General features: G+C 41.8%; 1 protein-coding gene across 1 annotated transcript in view; it reads right to left on the bottom strand.

The window, feature by feature from the left end:
- Window positions 1-1,692: 1,692 nt before the first annotated feature.
- Window positions 1,693-23,415, bottom strand: part of LOC126187947 (phosphatidylserine lipase ABHD16A) — a 181,388-nt gene continuing 159,665 nt past the window's right edge. Inside the window, exons 11-12 of the mRNA XM_049929322.1 lie at window positions 2,757-2,902; window positions 1,693-2,278 (exon numbers count right to left, since the gene is read on the bottom strand). Of these exons, the coding sequence (XP_049785279.1) occupies window positions 2,168-2,278; window positions 2,757-2,902 (257 nt within the window). The 3' untranslated portion in view covers window positions 1,693-2,167. The remainder of the gene's footprint in view (window positions 2,279-2,756; window positions 2,903-23,415) is intronic.

Here is a 23,415-nt window from a genome sequence, read left to right as displayed (position 1 = left end):
ATCGTGACCGGTGACGAAACCTGGATTAAGTACGTGAACCCTGAGACAGAAGAACAATCAAAGATGTGGGCACATTCAAATTCGCCTACCAAACCAAGAAAAGCCTCGCAAGATTTTTCTGCCAGAAAACTGATGGCAACGGTGTTTTGGGATGCCAAAGGGGTGTTGTTGGTTGAATTCATGGAACGTGGTACGACCATTAATCAAGACGTGTACTGTGAAACAATAAAAAAGTTACGACGGGCTATACAGAACAAACGCCGTGGTATGCTGACTTCCGCTATCGTTTTTTTGCACGATAACGCCCGTCCTCACTCTGCTCGCAGAACAACGGCCCTTCTTGAGTCCTTCAAGTGGGACGTTATCAACCATCCACCTTACAGCCCAGACCTGGCGCCAAGTGATTATCACCTCTTCATGCATTTGAAGAAATGGCTCGGGTCACAGCGGTTTGATGACGACGAAGAGCTCAAAGATGCGGTCACAGGCTGGCTCCAGGCACAAGCGGGTGATTTTTATGCAGAAGGAATTTCAAAGCTTGTGAAGAGATACGATAAGTGCCTCAATCGCTATGGAGACTATGTAGAAAAATATTGCAAAGATGTAGTTGTAAGATGTATATATTAAAATATTTTTATTTAACTTGGTGTATTTTTTTAAATCAACCGGAGGTTACTTTCTGAACAGCCCTCGTATCTTCTGATGTGAACACCTTTTAACACAGTAGCTGTAGCCAAAATGTATATGCAACCATGATTATAATTATCAAACACAATTTGAGGTCTTTCTTCAAAAGAATAAACTGAAACGACATTCAGCACAAAAATTATTTATAATAACACATTTACGAATATTTACTGACATGTGGCTCATGGCTACACATGAAAAATAAACAAAAAATATGAGCAAACAATAAAAACTTACAGCTGAATCACAGTTGAAATCATCTGGATGAACAATTTTTCCATTTACGGTGGATAAACACACACTGATAACACCAACAACTTGTCAAATCATAGACACGCACAAACACATTTTGCATTCAGATACATGCTATTCACAACACATGCACTGACTAAGGAAATGCGGTTTCAAAATCAACCAAATACGAAATAATACCAGTGATCAGAAACACTGAATTTATCTGGACAATTAAGCTGCCAAAGTTATGAACTCAAGGAAAGAAAACTGTGTGCTCCTCGTTTTAGAAATAATTTCAGTTTCTGAATTATAAGCTTGTCTTATATATGTGGAAATGCTACAAATACATTATGCAACTTTCTTGACAATAAATCAAATAAAAACGTAACAATAGTTTGCGATAGGAAGTACAAATTACTTAATTCATTTGCCTACAATACCCACTGAGTGGACAGAGTAACTGCCAAAAATAATGCATAGTGCACAAAATCTAGTACATTATCTTTCTGGTGGGTATGTTTTGTTTATTTCATTTCAGGGAAAAACTGTTTATTTCATTTCAGGAAAAATTAAAATGAAGTCACAAAAATTCTGACATTGATGTCAAAGTAAAATATAAGTTAAAGTTGTAATTTCTTGTGACACACATAGGTAAAAAACTCCTACACTTAATCATTGGGGAAAAAAAGCACCACAACAGACAGTCTGGAAAATCAGGACCAATGTGGTGCACAATAAATGTAAGTTGTTTCTTTCATTTAAACTTAAAGGTTTCTATAGACCAAGAAAACATTATTTATTCAATTTCAAAAATTTACATTTTAAGTGAATTTCATAATTTTCCAATACAAAACAATTACAGAAAATAAAAATAAAAATAAAAGTGTCATGCATGATCCAGATTCAAAGCATATTTTGCAGTCAAATGAGTATTTAAAATGTTTGCAAATACCTAATACCACAAAAGGTCCACAGAGAGTTAAACACATGGAGCAACTGTATACACACTAAACACTTACAGAGAAGGGAAAAAAAAATCATGAGTATTACCAGTTGTAAGCTCTATATAATGATGAGTCAATGAAAATAAATATACAAAGAAAAATGAAATGGAATGCATGGTACCATTCTGACTATATACATAGATACACAATAAAAGCACTACAATGTAAAATCTTATGCAGTATACATCCATAAACAGTGTATCACTTATTTTCTTAATCGTATCTCCATAATTACTTCTTCTTCATATTTTTACATAATCAGATTCCGGAGAGAGATCCCAAGGCATTCTGAATAAATTTGTAGGCAGCTGTGTGCAATGACTTGATCTGAAGTCTATCATGTACTTCGATGCCTGTCAATATTACAAAATACATTAATGCATACCAATACAAACATCAGAAACAATTAGGACATAAAAATAGATAATATGTATCAGTGGCATTCTTTAATTATTTCAGAACTGACACTTGGTTGTTTTCCATTATATTTACTCATACTAACTCTATTGAAGACTTATTATTGTTTGTCCCGTGTGAGGCACAATGGCAGGATCAGCTAGAAAGTACATTTGAATCACAGCAAAAATTTAGAGAAGCATAAGCTTCTCATTCATTCATTAATAACCACATTTACCCAGCTACGTAGAACAGAGACATTTATATTTACAGGGGCGGGGGCTGGGGGGCGGGGAGGGGATGACGGAAAGGAAAAGCAGCTTGGTGAGAAAGAAAAGAGGGAGAGGCTGGAGTGGTGGGAGATGGGTAGGGGTAGGTAGGTGTGGGGGGGGGGGGGGGGGGGGGGAGTCCATGAAAATTTGAACAAATACTTACAAGAAACAATGTCATTTGTATTTTCAGGTCCTTTGCAAACTCTTCACCAAGAAGCATTGGATATGAAGTAGAGCTCTCTGCTATGTAAGAAAGTAATACTGAAGTGCAGAGACTCTCATCGACGGCATGTTTGTTCCACAACTGAGCTACAAAAAATAAAGAAAAGCTTCTTTTTAGTACACAGAAAAAGAAATGATACAGTGCTGGACATTTTCTCATACTGAGCAATTCACTATCAATGTTAAAAATACAATTTCAGTCATAAACCAATAAGTTTAGCCTTGCAGCTTACTATAACCTTGTACGTAATACAGGGATACGCACAGCAGCACCAGGCTGCCGGCACACTATGCTTCGAATATTACACCAATGGCATCTGCATGGGCCAGCCACAGCCACCAAACGCCAGCCATCTGCATGACTTGTGCTTACTGCACGGCATCTGCCACGCTGTCTACTAGACACCCCCCCCCCCCTCCCCCCTTTACAAATGCAGAGCTGCAGGCACTTTTTCTGTATGTTCTCAACTGCTGTTCACTTTTATGCAGAAGAAGAATAAACTTTGGTTCATTGTGGCCATACTGTTGTTTGTGTCTTACATTAGGACCCAGTTGCCAACAGGTGTGATGTTTACTTCATGTGCTTAGTCTCCTGGTTGTTCCTTTGGTTCTTCTTACCTTGGAGGCAGTGCTCAAATCTCTCCTCGAGCAGTAGCAGGCTTTATGGCTACTATCATGAACTTGACGGTGACATGGATTACACAGGCTCCCATGCTGTTGGCTTACCACTGCCCTTTATCCCTTACAACGATGCAGCTGAAGACTGGGAAGCCTATTAGAAGCAACTTCAGCAACACTTTCTTGTCTTTGGTATCATTGATGCAAACGTGTAATATTTGTTCCTTTCTCAGATTTCTCCTCAGATCTAACAGTCATGCCAGTTAGTCCTGCTCCAGGAAACTGCACCACTTCCATTCAAAGAAATGTGTAGGTTGTTGTCAAATTATCACCATAAACACACACGTCATTGCAGCACATGTAGGATTTTATTGCTGTTATAAACAACCCCCCCAAGTTCTACAGGGCTTGAGTAATCAAAACTCAACAGTCTCAGTCACAAATGTCAGTTGGTTACCAATGCTCATCATGACTCATATGCCAATTCCATGGTCTGTGTTGCCATAATTCAGCTGGCTACTGACAAGGAGGTGTGTCAACATGCACTACACGGGAACTGTCCATCTTTGGCTGAGGCGTTAAATACTGCCCAATTTTTCGAGGCATCTCATGCTGCAGGTGATCAGAATGAAGTTTGGTGTCACATGGCTGCAATGGCTCCTGTTCCTGGATGTCAGGCGTCAATTAGTTCAGGGGGGGGGGAGGGGGGCGAGGACAATGTGGCAGCCATACAACCGTGGCTTCCATGCCACACTGGTTAGTGATGTGCCAAACGATAACAGCAAACAATGCCATAGCAATGGCAGTGCTCCACACTCCCATCTTGCCCATACAGTTTCGTGCAACATGACAGGATCACATGCCCTAAGTGCTGGGTGAGTCGTAACAACTATAGGCAGATAGGACACTAAATGACAGGACATGGATGTTAATTGTGTCTCTCTAGTGCTTGCGAATCATAACAAACTGACACTTTGATCAAGTGCTCAGACTACAAGTGGTTACAGACTTATGCGGAATTGGGCCCTCCGGCATTGCCTCCATTTACTTTGTTGTTTGGCGAGTTACAACAAGCGCACATTCATTCCTTCAATTTTCTAATAGTATATTATGCGGACTGCAAATTAGTTTGGTTTGAATGCTTTTAATGCTTTTGGTTTTTTCCTTTTCAGATACGATGCCAGATCCCTTACCAGCAGGTATATCCTGAGTTCTTGTCTCTCTTTTCAGATTGGTTAAGTACTGTCACTAATTTTGTGGCCTACATTACCCTGAAAGCTACAACTGGCCATGTTTTCTCCATGTGTGCCGTATTTCAGTGGCCTTGTGTGATCAAGTGAAAGCAGAACTGGGCAGGCTTACGCAGTTTGAGGTCATGTAGTCTATCACATTAAATGAGTGGTCTAAGCCCCTCGTGATTGTTAAAAAGCCAACTTGTCAGCTTCAACTCTCTGGTGACTTTAAAGTTCCAATTAAAGCTCAATCCATGCCTGACATCTACTCTTTGCCCCATCCAGACAAGTTATTGGCTAAACTCCCAGGGGCACAGTTTTTCCCCAAAACTGATTTATCTGAAACCTATTTGCATGTTCCATTGGATGAGGAGTCTAAAAGACTGCTTATGGTTAACACACCCTTCAGGCTGTACCAATATCGGTGCATCCCGCTCAGTGTGGCTAATGCCTTGGCAATTTTTCAGCATTTTCTGGAACAATGGACAATGTTCCGGGATGCATCAACTATCTCAATGACATCATTGTGATGGACGCCTTCACAGAAGAGCATTTACATAACTTGTGCACCTTCTTGTTCACAGTCTCACATACTGCAGGGCAGAAATGAAACTCGGCCAAGTCGTACTTTTCTTTCAGCCATCCATTGAGTATTTGCAGTTTCTCGAGATGGTGTTAAGGCTTTATGCCAAAGCCCTTACATCATCATGTCACCACAGTCATGGCTCTGCCTTGATCTACAAATGTCGAAGACCTCCATGCATTTTTTGCTGAAACTGCTCACTATCACAAATTTATTCTGGGCACGTCCACATTGGCCCATTCCCTCCACAAGTTGCTCCACAAGAATGTTCCTTTCCAGTGGCTACCGGCCTGCAAGTGTGAGTTAGACTTTTGAAATCTCAATTACATTCTGCTCCTTGTTTGGCTACTTTCCAATCCAGGCCACCTCACCTGGATTTGGCTACACACACCTTCCAGTATGGGCTTGGGGCCATTCTCACACATCGACATGAGGTTGGTTCCAATAGCTTACGCAGCAAAAATGCTCAAAATCTAGCCAGCAGCGCTACTCCCAACTTGTAGATCCAAGTTCCATCTCATTACTGACCACAAGCCTTTAGCTTCATTGTCCAATCTTTCTGCTTCATTCCTTGACAAAGCAGCACTTCTCCTCCAGTGTTGGGCCTTATTTCTATCTCACTACAACTATGAAATACATTTTCGTCCTACTGTGCAACATGCCAGTTCTGTCTTAGGGTGGGATTTTATCCTACTTTTGGTCGAGACGAACTCTATGAGACGGAAAAGTATAGTGGCAGGGTTTTGTATTATGGGCTCCAAGATCACAGCTGCTGTCACTGCTGGTCCAATTTTGCATCAAGTTGTTCACCTCGTTCAGCTTGACTTGCTGGACAGGCCTCTGGGTGGAAATTCTGATCCTTTGTGTAACTACTTTGTACTTGATCCTACATCACTGGCATTGTGGGGACTCGCGTACCAAGCTATTGGTCCATTGGCACTTGTTTTGGCCCAGCATTGATGGTGACATCTTATCACAGCCTGCTCTCAGTGTGCTACCCAATAGGCACCGACAATCTCTCCATGGCCCACACCACAGTGTCTGTGTGAATGCATCCAAGTTGATTTTGCTGGACCCTTCCTACCTTCTTACTGGTTGTTTATTGTTGATGCTTTATCTTAATTTTCATACATTATCTGCTACCCTTTGTTATCGACTGCAGATACGATTTAAACCCTCTCCAAATTTTACTCTATTGAAGGATTGCCTTATATGCTTGTGTCAGATAGCAGTCCGCCGTCTATGTTTCCAACTTTCCCTAATTTCTGCACCCTTCAGGGTATTCTCCACGAGCCTGTTCCTCCTTTTCACCCACAATCTAACAATGTAGCACAACAGCTCATCCGCACAATCAAGGTTCAAATGAAGAAGTACATCACAGACTCCTTCATGGATAATGCCTTGCACACTTCTTGAGTTCTTACAGGTTTATGCAGGTGGGAGATTGGAGTCTGGCCAAGAAGCTCCACGATCACCAGCCACACGACTACCTTTAGCTGCTCAAGTTGCCCCACCAATGCCAATTGAAGTGGCCCTTATTACACTTCATTCTTGGCACCCCCATTCTGAGCACAAGGGTTCAGCCATCGACTCAAATGGACTTCTGCCACAATTCACAGCTGCTAAAGGCACTGCCTCTGTATGGTGTGCACCAGTGATGGGCCGGTAGTGCATCACAATGACCAACTGCGTCCTCACACCACGGCAAGGGCCATGTAACTGCTGCCTTCCTAAGTGTCTGCTGTACCAGCACCGCAGGATGGTCCTGCCATGGGGCGAGCCAACCTCTATGTGGATGTTGCACTTCATGCCTTTCCTCCAGGATCCAGCCCTTGACACCTGCTATCAGGCCTTTCCGTAATGCTTCAATGCCATCAGTGATTCTGCTGCCAGCTGTGCCAGTGCATCTTTCCCTACTGACATCCCCAATGGAATGACCAGTGCCTTCATCATCAGCACAGTTCCGCCATGACTAGACATAACCAGTGCCCTTTTCATCAGTTCTCTTTTATGGGATTTTGCAGAGGACCAACTGCCATGTGTCCATGGCTGAGCCACTTCTGCCACTCCCCACTGATTATGGCCCACAATCGTCTTCCCTCCAACACGATCATTGGCTGCAGCATCCGACATAGAAGCCATTTCTGTTTCAACAGTCGCCTCGATATGCATATCAGTGGAGTGTCTTTCCAAAGTGGGTGGGGGGTGGGGGGGAGGAGTGGTGCTATAATCCTGCATGTAATACTTGGATACACACAGCAGAACCTGGTCACTGTCGCACTACACTTTGAATACCCCGACAATAGCACCTGCAAGGGCTGGCCATCAGAGATCACCTGCAGTGGGTCACATGACTTGTACACACAACATGGCATTCACCGCACCCACTGCTGCAGCTCTCCCCTTTATAAGCACAGTGCAACATGTACCCGCTCTCATACTGTGTTCTTACTTACTGTCAGTAAGTGCTTCTATCAGTACCTAAGGTGTTTTTGTGTGTGTATCTCTGTTCTCAATTGTTATAAACTTGTATGTGGAAGAAGAATAAACTTTGGTTCAGTGTGGTCAAACTGTTGTTTGTGTCTTGCATCACAAAACAGCTGACTTTATACCTTATCCTAAGGTGCTGCTCAATACAGTGGTAGTTTTCTATAATGTATACTGAGACAGACAAAAAGAGAGAGCACGTGTGCTTTATTACCAGAATGTTGCAAGCAACTAAGTCATGTATGTTTGAATGGTGTACGTAATTGATGTAGTTTGAAAAATCTTAGGTTGTTAAAAAGAAAATGATGTCTATCTTCATTATACGTGGTATATTGTAACAACATACTCCTCTCTCAAGTAACCAATACATGCAACAATATGTAGAAGATACATGCACTAAAAATTAACACACAGCAGGCTTCGAAGTTCTGGAACACACTCCCTGACTAGGATTAAATGCCCTGTTACTAAAGAGATAATTAGAAACACGACACAGGACTGAACTGGTCAAGGATTGTTGTGTTCCTCCCAAAGCAACCATCCAGATATTATCTTTAATCAATTTAGAAAAACCCAAACCTTGATGATAGATGGGAATTTGAGCTCCCTCCTCTCGACTGTGAGTCCTACAATTAACTATTGTACCATCTTACAAACGTTAACCGGGCTAGATGTCTAAAGGTCTAGAATTGTACACAGATAACTAAAGCCTGTCAGATTAAATGGTTTCACAAGTCATTTTGAAAGACAGCCACATACATTAGGAATCCTTTGACTACTACCTCATCACATTGGGACTGAACAAGGTAAACATGTTATCTGACAAACAAATAATGAACAATCAGTTCACAACTAAAGTGATGAAGACTAGTCTATATACAAAACAACAGTGGAATGCATATGTACATGTATACACATGCGTCATAAGTTTTGGAAGTAAGAAAGAAAGAAAAAGACCAAGAACTCGCCACAGAAATGGATAACTGGGGCTGAATTGCAAGAGTCTCAGGGTTAGATCACATTAGAAATGAAGAAATCATAAAAATTATGGAAGTGGAATGGAAGATAATGGAAGCTCTTGAGAGGAAGCAGTTGCTATGGTATAGCAGTTCTAATGAATAGATGATAATATATCGAGAAAGGAGGTGTGGAAGTGGATCCCAGAGCAAAAAAGGAAATTAAGTTGAGCTTGCAGAAGATGGGCGATACATGTCAAGGATGCTAGGAATTTCAAAGAGAGGGTTTGGAAACACCATGAACTATGGAAGTTGAGATATGAGAAACAGCATTAGCTGTAAACAACCCTCAAAAGAAAAATATATGAATTGGTAAATGGTCCGTTCAGAAACTTGTAAGAGTTAGTAGCACTCTATTGTAAAAACAACATTAAAATGCATTTGGTCAAAATGTAGTTCTCACAAAAGAAATTATAATGTATCACACCCCCCCCCCCCCCAGGTTAGTAAATACAGATAATCTGGAAATCGATCCAATATGGCTCTTATAGAAGTGTTTAGAAGAAAGTCAGTCGTCGTCTACTATCATTGAGCCACAAAACAGAGAGTATACCATCGACAGTGCTTTGCTCATTTAGAATTTTTACGTCTCCATAATCAGGTTACAAAAATGCTCTAATATTTCAATCAACATTCACTTGGAAAGATTTTTTTTTTTTTTTTCGATTATGGAACTAAGTAAGTCGCGATTGCGTGGCAACCTGAGTACACGACAATACTGAATATTTGTTTTGTTTTTCATCCATGTTGTTGAGAAATGTGAAATATAAAACAAGTGGTAGGCAGTGCAACTGCATTGCCATTTAAATGCGACGCTTTCGCCGTTCCCCCCTCCTTACACTTTGTCGAGGCGGTGGTGATAGGTGCCAGATGGTTGAATGCTTTGAGACTCGGCAAAATTCTTGGGCAGCCCTCGTAGACAGCAGGAAAGCACATGGCGGCTCCATTGATTTGTATAGAAGTCAGATAACACTCATCTCTGAACGCTTACTAAAAACGTGACGACCAACACAATATTGTGATTCTTGAGTTTCTCCCGGCGTATTAGATAATCAAAATATCCACGGGTGTGCTGGCGGTCTATAGTGTCCAACGGGCACAATATTTCGGCGATCATACATGTCGCCATCATCAGGTGAACTGACGGACTGAGCTCCTGTGAACGTGCCTGCACGGAGATCCGTACGCTATGGCTGCTCTGAGGGAACTGGGTTCGGTCGCAGCGGCGGCCGATTTAAATACCCTCCGCCCGCGGCGCGCTCCCTCCGCCGTCGGCGCCCCGCGCCAGGGTCACGCGGTGGAACAGATTGCGATGGCGTCTGAGATGACGTCGGTGTGATGGCTCTGTCCGCCGTGGTCGTCACAACTATACGTTTGCTAGATTTACTCTTGATTAACCCAATCGCTGGTTCCCAAGCCTTGCTAAGATTATAGCTCCAGTCACGGTTTATGAGGTCGTCATTGGTGCGAATTTCGATGGCCTCTCTAACAACGCATCCCCATGAACCATGGACCTTGCCGTTGGTGGGGAGGCTTGCGTGCCTCAGCGATACAGATGGCCGTACCGGAGGTGCAACCACAACGGAGGGGTATCTGTTGAGAGGCCAGACAAACGCGTGGTTCCTGAAGAGGGGCAGCAGCCTTTTCAGTAGTTGCAAGGGCAACAATCTGGATGATTGACTGATCTGGCCTTGTAACATTAACCAAAACGGCCTTGCTGTGCTGGTACTGCGAACGGCTGAAAGCAAGGGGAAACTACAGCCGTAATTTTTCCCGAGGACATGCAGCTCTACTGTATGATTAAATGATGATGGCGTCCTCTTGGGTAAAATATTCCGGAGGTAAAATAGTCCCCCATTCGGATCTCCGGGCGGGGACTACTCAGGAGGACGTCGTTATCAGGAGAAAGAAAACTGGCGTTCTACAGATCGGAGCGTGGAATGTCAGATCCCTTAATCGGGCAGGTAGGTTAGAGAATTTAAAAAGGGAAATGGATAGGTTAAAGTTAGATATAGTGGGAATTAGTGAAGTTCGGTGGCAGGAGGAACAAGACTTTTGGTCAGGTGATTACAGGGTTATAAATACAAAATCAAATAGGGGTAATGCAGGAGTAGGTTTAATAATGAATAAAAAAATAGGAGTGCGGGTTAGCTACTACAAACAGCATAGTGAACGCATTATTGTGGCCAAGATAGACACAAAGCCAATGCCTACTACAGTAGTACAAGTTTATATGCCAACTAGCTCTGCAGATGATGAAGAAATAGATGAAATGTATGACGAGATAAAAGAAATTATTCAGGTAGTGAAGGGAGATGAAAATTTAATAGTCATGGGTGACTGGAATTCGTCAGTAGGAAAAGGGAGAGAAGGAAACATAGTAGGTGAATATGGATTGGGGGGAAGGAATGAAAGAGGAAGCCGCCTTGTAGAATTTTGCACAGAGCATAACTTAATCATAGCCAACACTTGGTTCAAGAATCATAAAAGAAGGTTGTATACCTGGAAGAATCCTGGAGATACTAAAAGGTATCAGATAGATTATATAATGGTAAGACAGAGATTTAGGAACCAGGTTTTAAATTGTAAGACATTTCCTGGGGCAGATGTGGATTCTGACCACAATCTATTGGTTATGAACTGCAGATTGAAACTGAAGAAACTGCAAAAAGGTGGGAATTTAAGGAGATGGGACCTGGATAAACTGAAAGAACCAGAGGTTGTAGAGGGTTTCAGGGAGAGCATAAGGGAACAATTGACAGGAATGGGGGAAAGAAATACAGTAGAAGAAGAATGGGTAGCTCTGAGGGATGAAGTAGTGAAGGCAGCAGAGGATCAAGTAGGTAAAAAGACGAGGGCTAATAGAAATCCTTGGGTAACAGAAGAAATATTGAATTTAATTGATGAAAGGAGAAAATATAAAAATGCAGTAAATGAAGCAGGCAAAAAGGAATACAAACGTCTCAAAAATGATATCGACAGGAAGTGCAAAATGGCTAAGCAGGGATGGCTAGAGGACAAATGTAAGGATGTAGAGGCTTGTCTCACTAGGGGTAAGATAGACACTGCCTACAGGAAAATTAAAGAGACCTTTGGAGAAAGGAGAACCACTTGCATGAATATCAAAAGCTTTGATGGAAACCCAGTTCTAAGCAAAGAAGGGAAGGCAGAAAGGTGGAAGGAGTATATAGAGGGTTTATACAAGGGCGATGTACTTGAGGACAATATTATGGAAATGGAAGAGGATGTAGATGAAGACGAAATGGGAGATAAGATACTGCGTGAAGAGTTTGACAGAGCACTGAAAGACCTGAGTCGAAACAAGGCCCCGGGAGTAGACAACATTCCATTGGAACTACTGATGGCCTCGGGAGAGCCAGTCATGACAAACCTCTACCATCTGGTGAGCACGATGTATGAGACAGGCGAAATACCCTCAGACTTCAAGAGGAATATAATAATTCCAATCCCAAAGAAAGCAGGTGTTGACAGATGTGAAAATTACCGAACAATCAGTTTAATAAGTCACAGCTGCAAAATACTAACGCGAATTCTTTACAGACGAATGGAAAAACTGGTAGAAGCCGACCTCGGGGAAGATCAGTTTGGATTCCGTAGAAATGTTGGAACACGTGAGGCAATACTGACCTTACGACTTATCTTAGAAGAAAGATTAAGAAAAGGCAAACCTACGTTTCTAGCATTTGTAGACTTGGAGAAGGCTTTTGACAATGTTGACTGGAATACTCTGTTTCAAATTCTGAAGGTGGCAGGGGTAAAATACAGGGAGCGAAAGGCTATTTACAGTTTGTACAGAAACCAGATGGCAGTTATAAGAGTCGAGGGGCATGAAAGGGAAGCAGTGGTTGGGAAAGGAGTAAGACAGGGTTGTAGCCTCTCCCCGATGTTATTCAATCTGTATATTGAGCAAGCAGTAAAGGAAACAAAAGAAAAATTCGGAGTAGGTATTAAAATTCATGGAGAAGAAGTAAAAACTTTGAGGTTCGCCGATGACAATTCTGTCAGAGACAGCAAAGGACTTGGAAGAGCAGTTGAACGGAATGGACAGTGTCTTGAAAGGAGGATATAAGATGAACATCAACAAAAGCAAAACGAGGATAATGGAATGTAGTCAAATTAAGTCGGGTGATGCTGAGGGAATTAGATTAGGAAATGGGCACTTAAAGTAGTAAAGGAGTTTTGCTATTTAGGGAGTAAAATAACCGATGATGGTCGAAGTAGAGAGGATATAAAATGTAGACTGGCTATGGCAAGGAAAGCGTTTCTCAAGAAGAGGAATTTGTTAACATCGAGTATAGATTTGAGTGTCAGGAAGTCATTTCTGGAAGTATTTGTATGGAGTGTAGCCATGTATGGAAGTGAAACATGGACGATAACTAGTTTGGACAAGAAGAGAATAGAAGCTTTCGAAATGTGGTGCTACAGAAGAATGCTGAAGATAAGGTGGGTAGATTACGTAACTAATGAGGAGGTATTGAATAGGATTGGGGAGAAGAAGTTTGTGGCACAACTTGACTAGAAGAAGGAATCGGTTGGTAGGACATGTTTTGAGGCATCAAGGGATCACAAATTTAGCATTGGAGGGCAGTGTGGAGGGTAAAAATCGTAGAGGGAGACCAAGAGATGAATACACTAAGCAGATTCAGAAGGATGTAGGTTGCTGTAGATACTGGGAGATGAAGAAGCTTGCACAGGATAGAGTAGCATGGAGAGCTGCATCAAACCAGTCTCAGGACTGAAGACGACAACAACAACTCTAACAACGCTGTCCCAGTATCTCGACGTCTGTACCAGAATCCTCGTGCGGTCATACTCACGTGATTTTCCGCCAAACAATGTTCAGCGACCGCCGACTTGCTCGGATACATCAGTCGAGTGTGCCTCTGGTGTTCACGGCATCGATCCTCGACGGTACGCATCGTCTGACCAATATACGACTTGTCACATTGACACGGAATCTGGTACACGCCGGCCTTCCTCAAACTGAGGTCATCTTTGGCGCTCCCCACCAGTGCACGAGTTTTATTCGGAGGACAAAACACAGTTCCGACCTGGTGTTTCTTCAGAATGCGGGCGATTTTCCCTGAGAGTGCGCCTATGTATGGAATAAATGCAGTGGCTACCTCCTCCCTCGTGACTTCATCCATCTCAACAGGTTGTGCTGCAGTGGTTGGGCGGAGAGCACGTTGAATCTGCCACTCTGAGTACCCATTTTTTCGAAATACAGTTCTCAGGTGTTCCAATTCCTGGGGTAAACTCTCTGCGTCAGAGATAGTGCGCGCCCTATGTACTAGAGTTTTAAGTACTCCGTTCCTCTGTGAAGGGTGGTGGCAGCTGTCTGCGTGCAAATACAGATCAGTGTGCGTTGTCTTCCGATACACCCCATGACCTAGGGTGCCGTCAGCCCTTCTCTTGACCAAGACGTCAAGGAAAGGTAATTTACCCTCCGTTTCAGTCTCCATAGTGAATTTGATGTTGGGGTGTATGGAGTTTAGATGTGTAAGGAAGTCAAGGAGTTTATCCATACCATGTGGCCAGATGACGAACGTGTCGTCCACGTAACGGAAAAAGCAAGAGGGTTTCCATACGGATGACGACAGGGCTTCCTCCTCGAAGTTCTCCATGTACAAATTCGCTACCACTGGTGAGAGTGGGCTACCCATGTCGACTCCCTCCGTTTGTTCGTAGTATTCTCCATTAAAAAGAAAATACATGGAAGTCAAGACATGCCTAAAAAGTTCAGTGGTCTTCTCGTCAAACTTCTGACTAATCAATTCTAGTGACTCGCGAAGGGGTACCCTCGTAAACAAGGAAACGAGGTCAAAACTCACCATGATATCTGACTCATCCAACCTGAAGCTATCAAGGCGTTTAACAAAATCCACGGAATTACGGATGTGATGAGGACATTTACCCACACAATATTTAATATCGATACGGCAGGCGCCATATTCATTTTGACACACTTAGCTCTCTTGTATTAGGACTTGTAGTGCGAAGTTTCAAGACAACGACACATTGGAGATGTATCAAAAAAACTTCACCCTCATTAATGAACGTCAGCAAGTGGCATAATAAAATGTGACGGATGGGTACGTCGTTCGGTTTCGTCTCATATCAAGCTTTGTCCGAACACTTCATGTCGACTTCCCTCCCAGTCTTTACATTTCTGCCAACGCCAGCGACCTTGCAGATTTTAGTGTCAAAATTGCGTGGTGAAGCTAAACGCCGCAATTTCTGTTGGCAGCGCCGAGCGCCCATTTCCTCTCGCACTTCTCCGCCCAGAGTAAAGACCAAGCGTGTCATTTAGATTTTTGTTCAGTATTTTCAGCGACTGTTTTTGAAGAACACCGATGTGACGGAATAGCACACTAGTTGAGTTAATTTCTTTCCTTTTTTTTAACGCAACTGATGTGCTATTTCTTCTCATCGGAAATCTTATTCTATTCACACCACCACCACCACCACCACAATCGGACTATTACTTTGGTGCCACATATACTTGCTTCACACAAAGAGGATGATTGAACGTGATGAAAGCTCAAGAAGTAGTATGACTTCACACAGTGAAAGTAAAATTATGTCCTACTACAATTTCAAAAGGACAACAAATAACGAAAACTGTGAAAAAAATATAATGTAAAATAAGAATATTGGCGTTCCATGTTGCCATAAGATATCGATATATCTTGGTAGATTTGAGGACTTATATATATAACTTTTTGAAGAATTTCTATATATCGATGTGTCGAGAGTTTATCAACAGCGTTATGCCCAGTTTCGACCGTCGTGGATGTCTATCACCCTTCGGAAACGTATCGAATTCTGAGAAGTGGGAGAAGCCATGTTTAATAAGTTTCCTACTACTATGTATGTCCAATGAAAATAGGTTGCTCCAGATATTGAGGATCTCTCGCAAACGCGTCGCTGTTGGTAAGATTAATGTTAAAACATAACGACAGTTGAAAACAACACAGTGTTTGAAACCAAGTTGCAAGGTTATACAGTGACGTGGCGGTTAGTGTGTCTAATTATGTAAAAGAATCTAGCTGGTGCGTCGGTTCGCATCCCGCTACGTATTATTTTTCCCTTCGCTTTTTTAAAAAATTCTGGGACCTTAGTAACGTAATCCTCTTTCAAGAATGAGTTGTAATTGTCAATGACTTACAAATTTAGCTGATACATGCAAATGTTCGATATACGTTGATCATATGGTAAAACACAGCAATTAGGGCCCAAAATAAAAAGCATAGAAAAGACATACACTGGAAGAAGAATAAAAACGTATGGCAACTTAGTCTCCGCGATAAACAATGTATAAAAGAAAATTTACAAGCTACTTATTTTAGTAGACTTCATTTCCAAACAAGAACATCTTATATGTATGCAGGCGTAATATATTCTGATACTTCTACAGGAAAATACCGGCAGCTGATCTTTCGCGTTGGTTCAGTTACCGGTACTTTCAAAAGTGCAAAGGGAGCAGCTCATTTTTCTCTAAGTGAATTGTGATTTTTCGGACAAATTAAACATACTTCACATAACCTCCACTCTTATGCCATTGGGAAGCTTATTGTTAAGTACTTTCTGTGATACATAAGTAGGGGATGTAAGTAAGTATGAAGTTGCTAGGTTCTCAGTTTCAAAAAAAGAAAAGGCAACAATTTCTGACAGGGCAATAAATGCGGCTTCAGTATAGTATTATGGTAACACTACATTTATTATTCCGGTATGAAACGCACATATTTTTTATATTTAACTAGACATAATTACGTTACATTTATGGTCTTCAAACGGAAAAAAGATCAATTAAAGCAAAGTCAGTAAACAAGTCAAATTGAATAAATTGAGGGAAAATGTGACCTGTCCACTGGCAAGCAGCCAGTAAATTTGTTCCAATTTCTTAATACTAGTGAGGCATAAACAATGATTGGGTATTTGCAGACCATTTCTGAAAAGAACATAACTATGTTGTCCACACATTACTTTCATGCTTGGAAATAGTTACATATTGTAAACAGCAACCAGTCATTATTTCAGATCGGTGAACTGCTACTACGTAAACGTTTTCCAGGTAGTGGAATGTATCAACACGTTCTGGTGCCAACTCGCATTTGAAATCTTCAAATGTACGCACATCGCGGTGATGTCTCTCTGTTAACAAAACATGGACGACGTGCATTTACAACTTTTCGCGGAATGATAAATAGTTCATTAAACTCCACGCATGCAGCCGAGCAAATAAAATGTCTTCCACTGATATTTCGCCGCGCATCGTCCAGTCATCATCAGACTAAATGGCAAGGCTTACGACAGGGTGCCAAGCGCGGCCTCACATGCTTCACCGCGACGGTAAGCGCCTGCTAGCCACAGACTGGTCGGCGACAAAGAGGCCTACGCTTACACACGCGCCGCCCGTGGCGAGGGCAACCAGACATTCGATTCGCTTATCGACGTATGTTCGGCGGCAATGACTCCATGACAACTTCTCTGCAGTTTAATTATCCCTAGAGCCAAATTCCATGCTTTGTTCAAATTAAAAGCATTATCTCTATTTAATAAATTATTAGCTAATCTAATCTAATCTCTATGGCTTCATTGAAGACAAATCCCAAATAGAAGAGGTGGATGTTCACATCACTGTAGTTCATGGAATGCCCTATATCAATACAATTTTCGGCCACAGCTGACTTGTCTGGCTGTGATAAGCATGTGTATCTTCGATGTTCTACACATACCTCATAAACGGTGAGTGTTGTTTGACCTATGTATGACTACTCACAATTTCCGCATGGAATCTGATACACACCCGCCTTACGAAGCAATAAATCGACCTTTACAGAGACGAGTAAAGCTGCAATCTTCGTGGGAGGGCAGAAGATCACGTTAACACAGTGTTTCTAGAGAATACGGCCTATCTTCGAAAAAAGAGCACCCATACCGAAGATACACAGACTTATCATAGCCAGAAAAGTCAGCTGTGGCCGAACATTGTATTGATACAGGGCATTCCATGAAATACAATGATGTGAAGATTCTACATCTACCTCTTCCTTCTGGGATTCTGTCTTCAAGGAAGCTATAGAAATTAGATTACCTAATAATTTATTAAACAGAGATAATGGTTTTAATTTGGACAAAGCATGGAATCCGGCTCCCAAGATAATTAAACTGCAGAGAAGTCGTCATGGTGTCATCGATAATCGTATCGAATGTCCGTACGCCTTCGACACAGGCGGTGCAAGGTGCGTGTGTAAGTTTATCTCCTTGCCGCCGACCAGCGTCTATGACTCGCAGGCGCATATCGCCGCGGTGAAGCATACAGGGCTATTACAAATGATTGAAGCGATTTCATAAATTCACTGTAGCTCCATTCATTGACATATGGTCACAACACACTACAGATACGTAGAAAAACTCAAAGTTTTGTTCGGCTGAAGCCGCACTTCAGGTTTCTGCCGCCAGAGCGCTCGAGAGCGCAGTGAGACAAAATGGCGACAGGAGCCGAGAAAGCGTATGTCGTGCTTGAAATGCACTCACATCAGTCAGTCATAACAGTGCAACGACACTTCAGGACGAAGTTCAACAAAGATCCACCAACTGCTAACTCCATTCGGCGATGGTATGCGCAGTTTAAAGCTTCTGGATGCCTCTGTAAGGGGAAATCAACGGGTCGGCCTGCAGTGAGCGAAGAAACGGTTGAACGCGTGCGGGCAAGTTTCACGCGTAGCTCGCGGAAGTCGACGAATAAAGCAAGCGGGGAGCTAAACGTACCACAGCCGACGGTTTGGAAAATCTTACGGAAAAGGCTAAAGCAGAAGCCTTACCGTTTTTAATTGCTACAAGCCCTGACACCCGATGACGAAGTCAAACGCTTTGAATTTTCGGCGCGGTTGCAACAGCTCATGGAAGAGGATGTGTTCAGTGCGAAACTTGTTTTCAGTCATGAAGCAACATTTTTTCTTAACGGTGAAGTGAACAGACACAATGTGCGAATCTGGGCGGTAGAGAATCCTCACGCATTCGTGCAGCAAATTCGCAATTCGCCAAAAGTTAACGTGTTTTGTGCAATCTCACGGTTTAAAGTTATACGGACCCTTTTTCTTCTGCGAAAAAAACGTTACCGGACACGTGTATCTGGACATGCTGGAAAATTGGCTCATGCCACAACTGGAGACCGACAGCGCCGACTACATCTTTCAACAGGATGGTGCTCCACCGCACTTCCATCACGATGTTCAGCATTTCTTAAACAGGAGATTGGAAAACCGAAAGAAACTTTTGACGAGCTTTGTCCAAAATTACGAGATGTGCTTCGGCTTTTCGATTATGTTACCGATTGTGTAGAGTTTTTCATCATCATCATCATCATTTTCTTTCAGCAGTAAATACAATAACGAATCGCGATCACTAATTTGAGAAACAAGCGCCTACTTGGACGAAGTGTTCACGACTGCTCAACAGGCCACTTGCACGTGTCGCCGTCAGGCAGCGCCTTATGAGCCAGCGCTATCAATAAAATACTTTTATTTTCTCCACACTGTAGTTGCAGTAAAAAACAATTTCCATAGGTTAACTAAATTTAGCACACAGCAACGTATCACCTGAAATGACCCAAACGTAAAGTAGCCAGCGACCGTATTTTCCACAGCAAGCCCTTCATAGTTTATGCTGTAGAGTACTTTGAAATTAAATATCACAGTAACTGTGTCCAATATCGAAAAACAAACAGGCACTTAATAATCATGCTATGATATGAAACTAGAAGATACAAAGGATGTAAATTTTTTGTTCCCATTTGTATCGTCAGAACCGAATGAGAGGTATTACATACAAACAGTGAAAAAGAGAACCTCTGCTGAAAAACTAACTCCAGGAACTGCTGTAGCTGTGCTGTATGCTTTCTACTCTGTGGTTGAGCTACAATAATATTCGGCCACAATGAACAGCGATGAGCGGAAGTAGAAAGAGGTCCACATTTCCGGACGGCATGTTGCTTCGTAATGTTATCCTCGATGACAGCGCGAATTCCACGTCTCGGCGATTCTTTACTGCCTTCACACCCTTTCACGTCGTAACGGTAGTTGCCTCACTGGCACCGACCGCAACAAGTCTTTGCCGAAGAACAAATCTCGTCCACAGTTCAGGAGGGAGAGGGCAGCAAGAACGGATGCCGTTATTAGGTACGTCCATGCACTACTGTGCCACACTTCGAGGATGCAGGCGAAGAATACAGCCGTGCCACCAAAATCTTCGTTCACCTGCATAAGAATATCCTGGTATGCAATACGATGCTACGAACCACAGTGGTTTCCTTTAGTGTTTCGAAGCTCTCATTTACACTATCTGGCTGCTTTTAAAAACAGGCGAATGAATCAAAATGCACCGGTAAAGTTAGAACAACAGAAACAATGTACTACATTTACCTGAACGCAAATGACATCGACGGATAATCTCAATTCATCCACCATGAACTGTGTTCTTTAATTTTGCTGTAAATTGTGATAGAGAACACTAATTCGAATTTTGTTTTAGCGGTTTATTAACTTCTTGGTCATGGTGCATCACGGTATCTAACTGCATCCAATACTTTCAACACTGATCGTGAACAGCCACAAAGGTCTCTTAGGGTATAGTTACGAATATCTGGTTCACTTACTTCGAATTTCAGGCCGAATTACGACCTTGAACAAATCTACGAAGCGATGATTCGAGTATTTACTATGCTCAAACCACTTCAATAAAATCGATAAATACACCTACATTGCCCTTGTCTTCCAAATATAACCTAATATGGGCATTTATGATGGTCATGAAGGCCTATTTTCGATTAACCGAATAAAGAACGCTCGTCAGGTGAATGAGAAAGTCACGCTGTTGGCACAAGGCATAAACATACAGGCCCACGATGTACTTATCAATATCCTCACTATACATCCTGCGTTTTGTCGTAAACTTTCTCTATAAGAATTGACTTTATTCAACTTATCGCCGATTTTGTAAATAATAATAATGACTACAAAACAGAACTGAAAAAGTTATTTCCTTTGAAACATTTTCATGTTTTCCACACACATTTCCTTACGAGTTACAATGCTATATCCGTTAACTGGAGAGTAGGTTTACAGCAACGAAAATCCTGTAATGTGTCAACGGTCAATGGAAACGTGCGACGCATGTTCATGCAATGGCCGCGCTAAACATCAGTTTGAAAGATTTTCGATTAATGTCACTGTACAAGCATGAAATGTGATAACGGTGTATTGCATCACGTCACATCAGTGACATCCGTAAAAATGCTAGGAGTTTGCAGCGTGTGACTAAGTGGTAGATAAAAAAATGCACATGTGGCCTATCAAGTCAGACCACCTGGACATCGTGGCTTAGCAAATCGTGTGTCAACCGACGTTGTGATTTTAATCCAATGACGAGATTTCTTGTTAACTAAAGAAGTGAGTGTGTCCACGCCAGAAATGTCTAAACGTCCTGCATATTGAGACAAGTCATTTTACAGCATTAACTGACACACCAGTGACACGACTGCAGTTTTCCCTTTTGTTAGGCAGTTCTCTTAAATATCAGTGAGGAAGAAAACTGCAAGCAACCACACTTATTGAATGAATAATAGGTAACACGGATGTATCCCCATAACTAGTTTCGAGTCTAGGCCCATCGTCAGACGGCAACGAGCACCTCTTGTAAAAAATTCCAATGTTTGTCTTCAGGAAATACTGACATTTCTGCGGTTTACGAGTTTTCTGGGCCAGTTTCTCTCTATCTTTTCTAACGCAAACACGGTTTTCACAGATATTGTTAGTTATGATACTGCCCGCAATAACTTTTAACTGAAGTCAGTAGGCGTGTGTCTTCAGCATTACCGAAGTATTTGAGATCGTAGCTTGTGCTGGACGGTAAACGGAAATGATTGCCAATTATCTATGAACTTTCGTTTGGAGTATTGCCTAGAAAATCAATTAGCACTCTACACAGAGACTTCACCTAGAAAATGCATACCTGATTTATTGCGAAGACATTCGGAGAGTCTTGTAATTTAGCGCACTGAAGCTACTGTGGTGACTGCGAACAAAATCGTTTCACTTAAGGTCCATGCAAATGATCAAACTTGGTTGTCAAATCTACTGTTTTCTTTCCATGAGTTTGTCGAACAAGAGGGCAGACGTATAACGTATTTTGTCAATTTTAGCCTCACATTCGAAGCAGCTGACATACTGTGCAAATTGGGTCGCAAAGTGTTTCGACACTAGTTTGAATGGCTACCCACGTAAACAATTACTTACAGTGACATCAGCATTGTGTACAAAGAAGCAAAAGAAAACAAGACGTTGGACCACGGAGTGGTTGAAACTCGGAGATAAATGTATCCATAAACATCTAATGAAAGTTCATTACAATACTACCACGTGGGAACATATGCAGTAAGTGAACCGTGGAAGACCCGGATAGCTTAGATTCTTTTATTTTAATTCACTGCACACCTGCTTGTACGTTGTGCGTAAAATATTGATTTTCTTATTAATATCCCGCGTAATATACGGATGGGAAACGCAACACCGCTACCATTCTGGTAACTGCCAGTGCTCTCTTGTTTTTATACTTCTTGGAGCGTAGTTTTCACAACTGTGGTAACCTACAATACCGTGAGAAAACTCTTTCTCGCTAAAAATACGCGGTGAAACAAACAACGTCCGCCAGCTTGTCAAATATGACATCAATCAAAATTCCTCACAAACACACCAAACGAAGCCGCACACTCTAAATACCTGACAAACTAGTAAAGTCTGACAAGTTATTTAATTGTTAACAAGAGCCTTTAAAATCGTGCATGAAGTCTGCTTCCTACAAATTGGAAGCGTCACGTGCGGAACCGTAGCTTTAATGAAGCTGATCGTATCCGCTTTTGAACAGCATTTCATGTTAGCAGTTCATCTAAAAGTTCAATACTATCTATTTGCAATTCATAACGTATGGACCACATAACTCAGTGACTAAGTTTAAGACTATAAAAGTTTGAGATTCGTTCTGTGGCCAGTCCTTCGAGATTTTTTTTTTCTTTTTTTCACTTACTGGTTCTTTAATCATTGGCTACTTTGCATACTAAAAGGAAAACTTTAAATTACAACGTAGTTAAGGATTCACGTTAAAATGATAAAAAATACAATCCTGTGATATCTGCCTGTGTCACTTTACAGGGACAGGAGGTCGGCCATAACTTCCCCGGTACGACCACGCCCAATCACATTAGATCGATACTACCTTCGGGCTGAGGACAATTTTATTTTTGTGATGCAGCAGTTAATAGTCTACATCCTCGAAAACGCACGCTTAGAAGTGAAGGAAACTATTCCGAAGAATGGGTTACTATTAACAATTCTGAACGCTATATAAGAAATGTCCTGCTTGGAAAAAAAAATAAACAAAATGTGTTAAAATGTGTATCAATGCACAGTGCAGATATCGTACCCAGCAGTATCAGAACATGATTTTGAATGATGTAATTTCTCACAGTGAAGAATTTGCAAAAAACAAGTTTCCAGATGCACATTTAAGACTCAATGCGCATTACTACATAGTAATCATGCATTAAACAAACTTAGCCATTATGAAACTACGCATACCATCAAA

Source organism: Schistocerca cancellata, chromosome 5 (genome assembly GCF_023864275.1).
Source record: "Schistocerca cancellata isolate TAMUIC-IGC-003103 chromosome 5, iqSchCanc2.1, whole genome shotgun sequence".
Classification (NCBI taxonomy): Eukaryota; Metazoa; Arthropoda; class Insecta; order Orthoptera; family Acrididae; genus Schistocerca; species Schistocerca cancellata.
The sequence above is the reverse complement of the archived record's forward strand: the minus strand, read 5'-3'. Positions and strand labels throughout refer to the sequence as shown.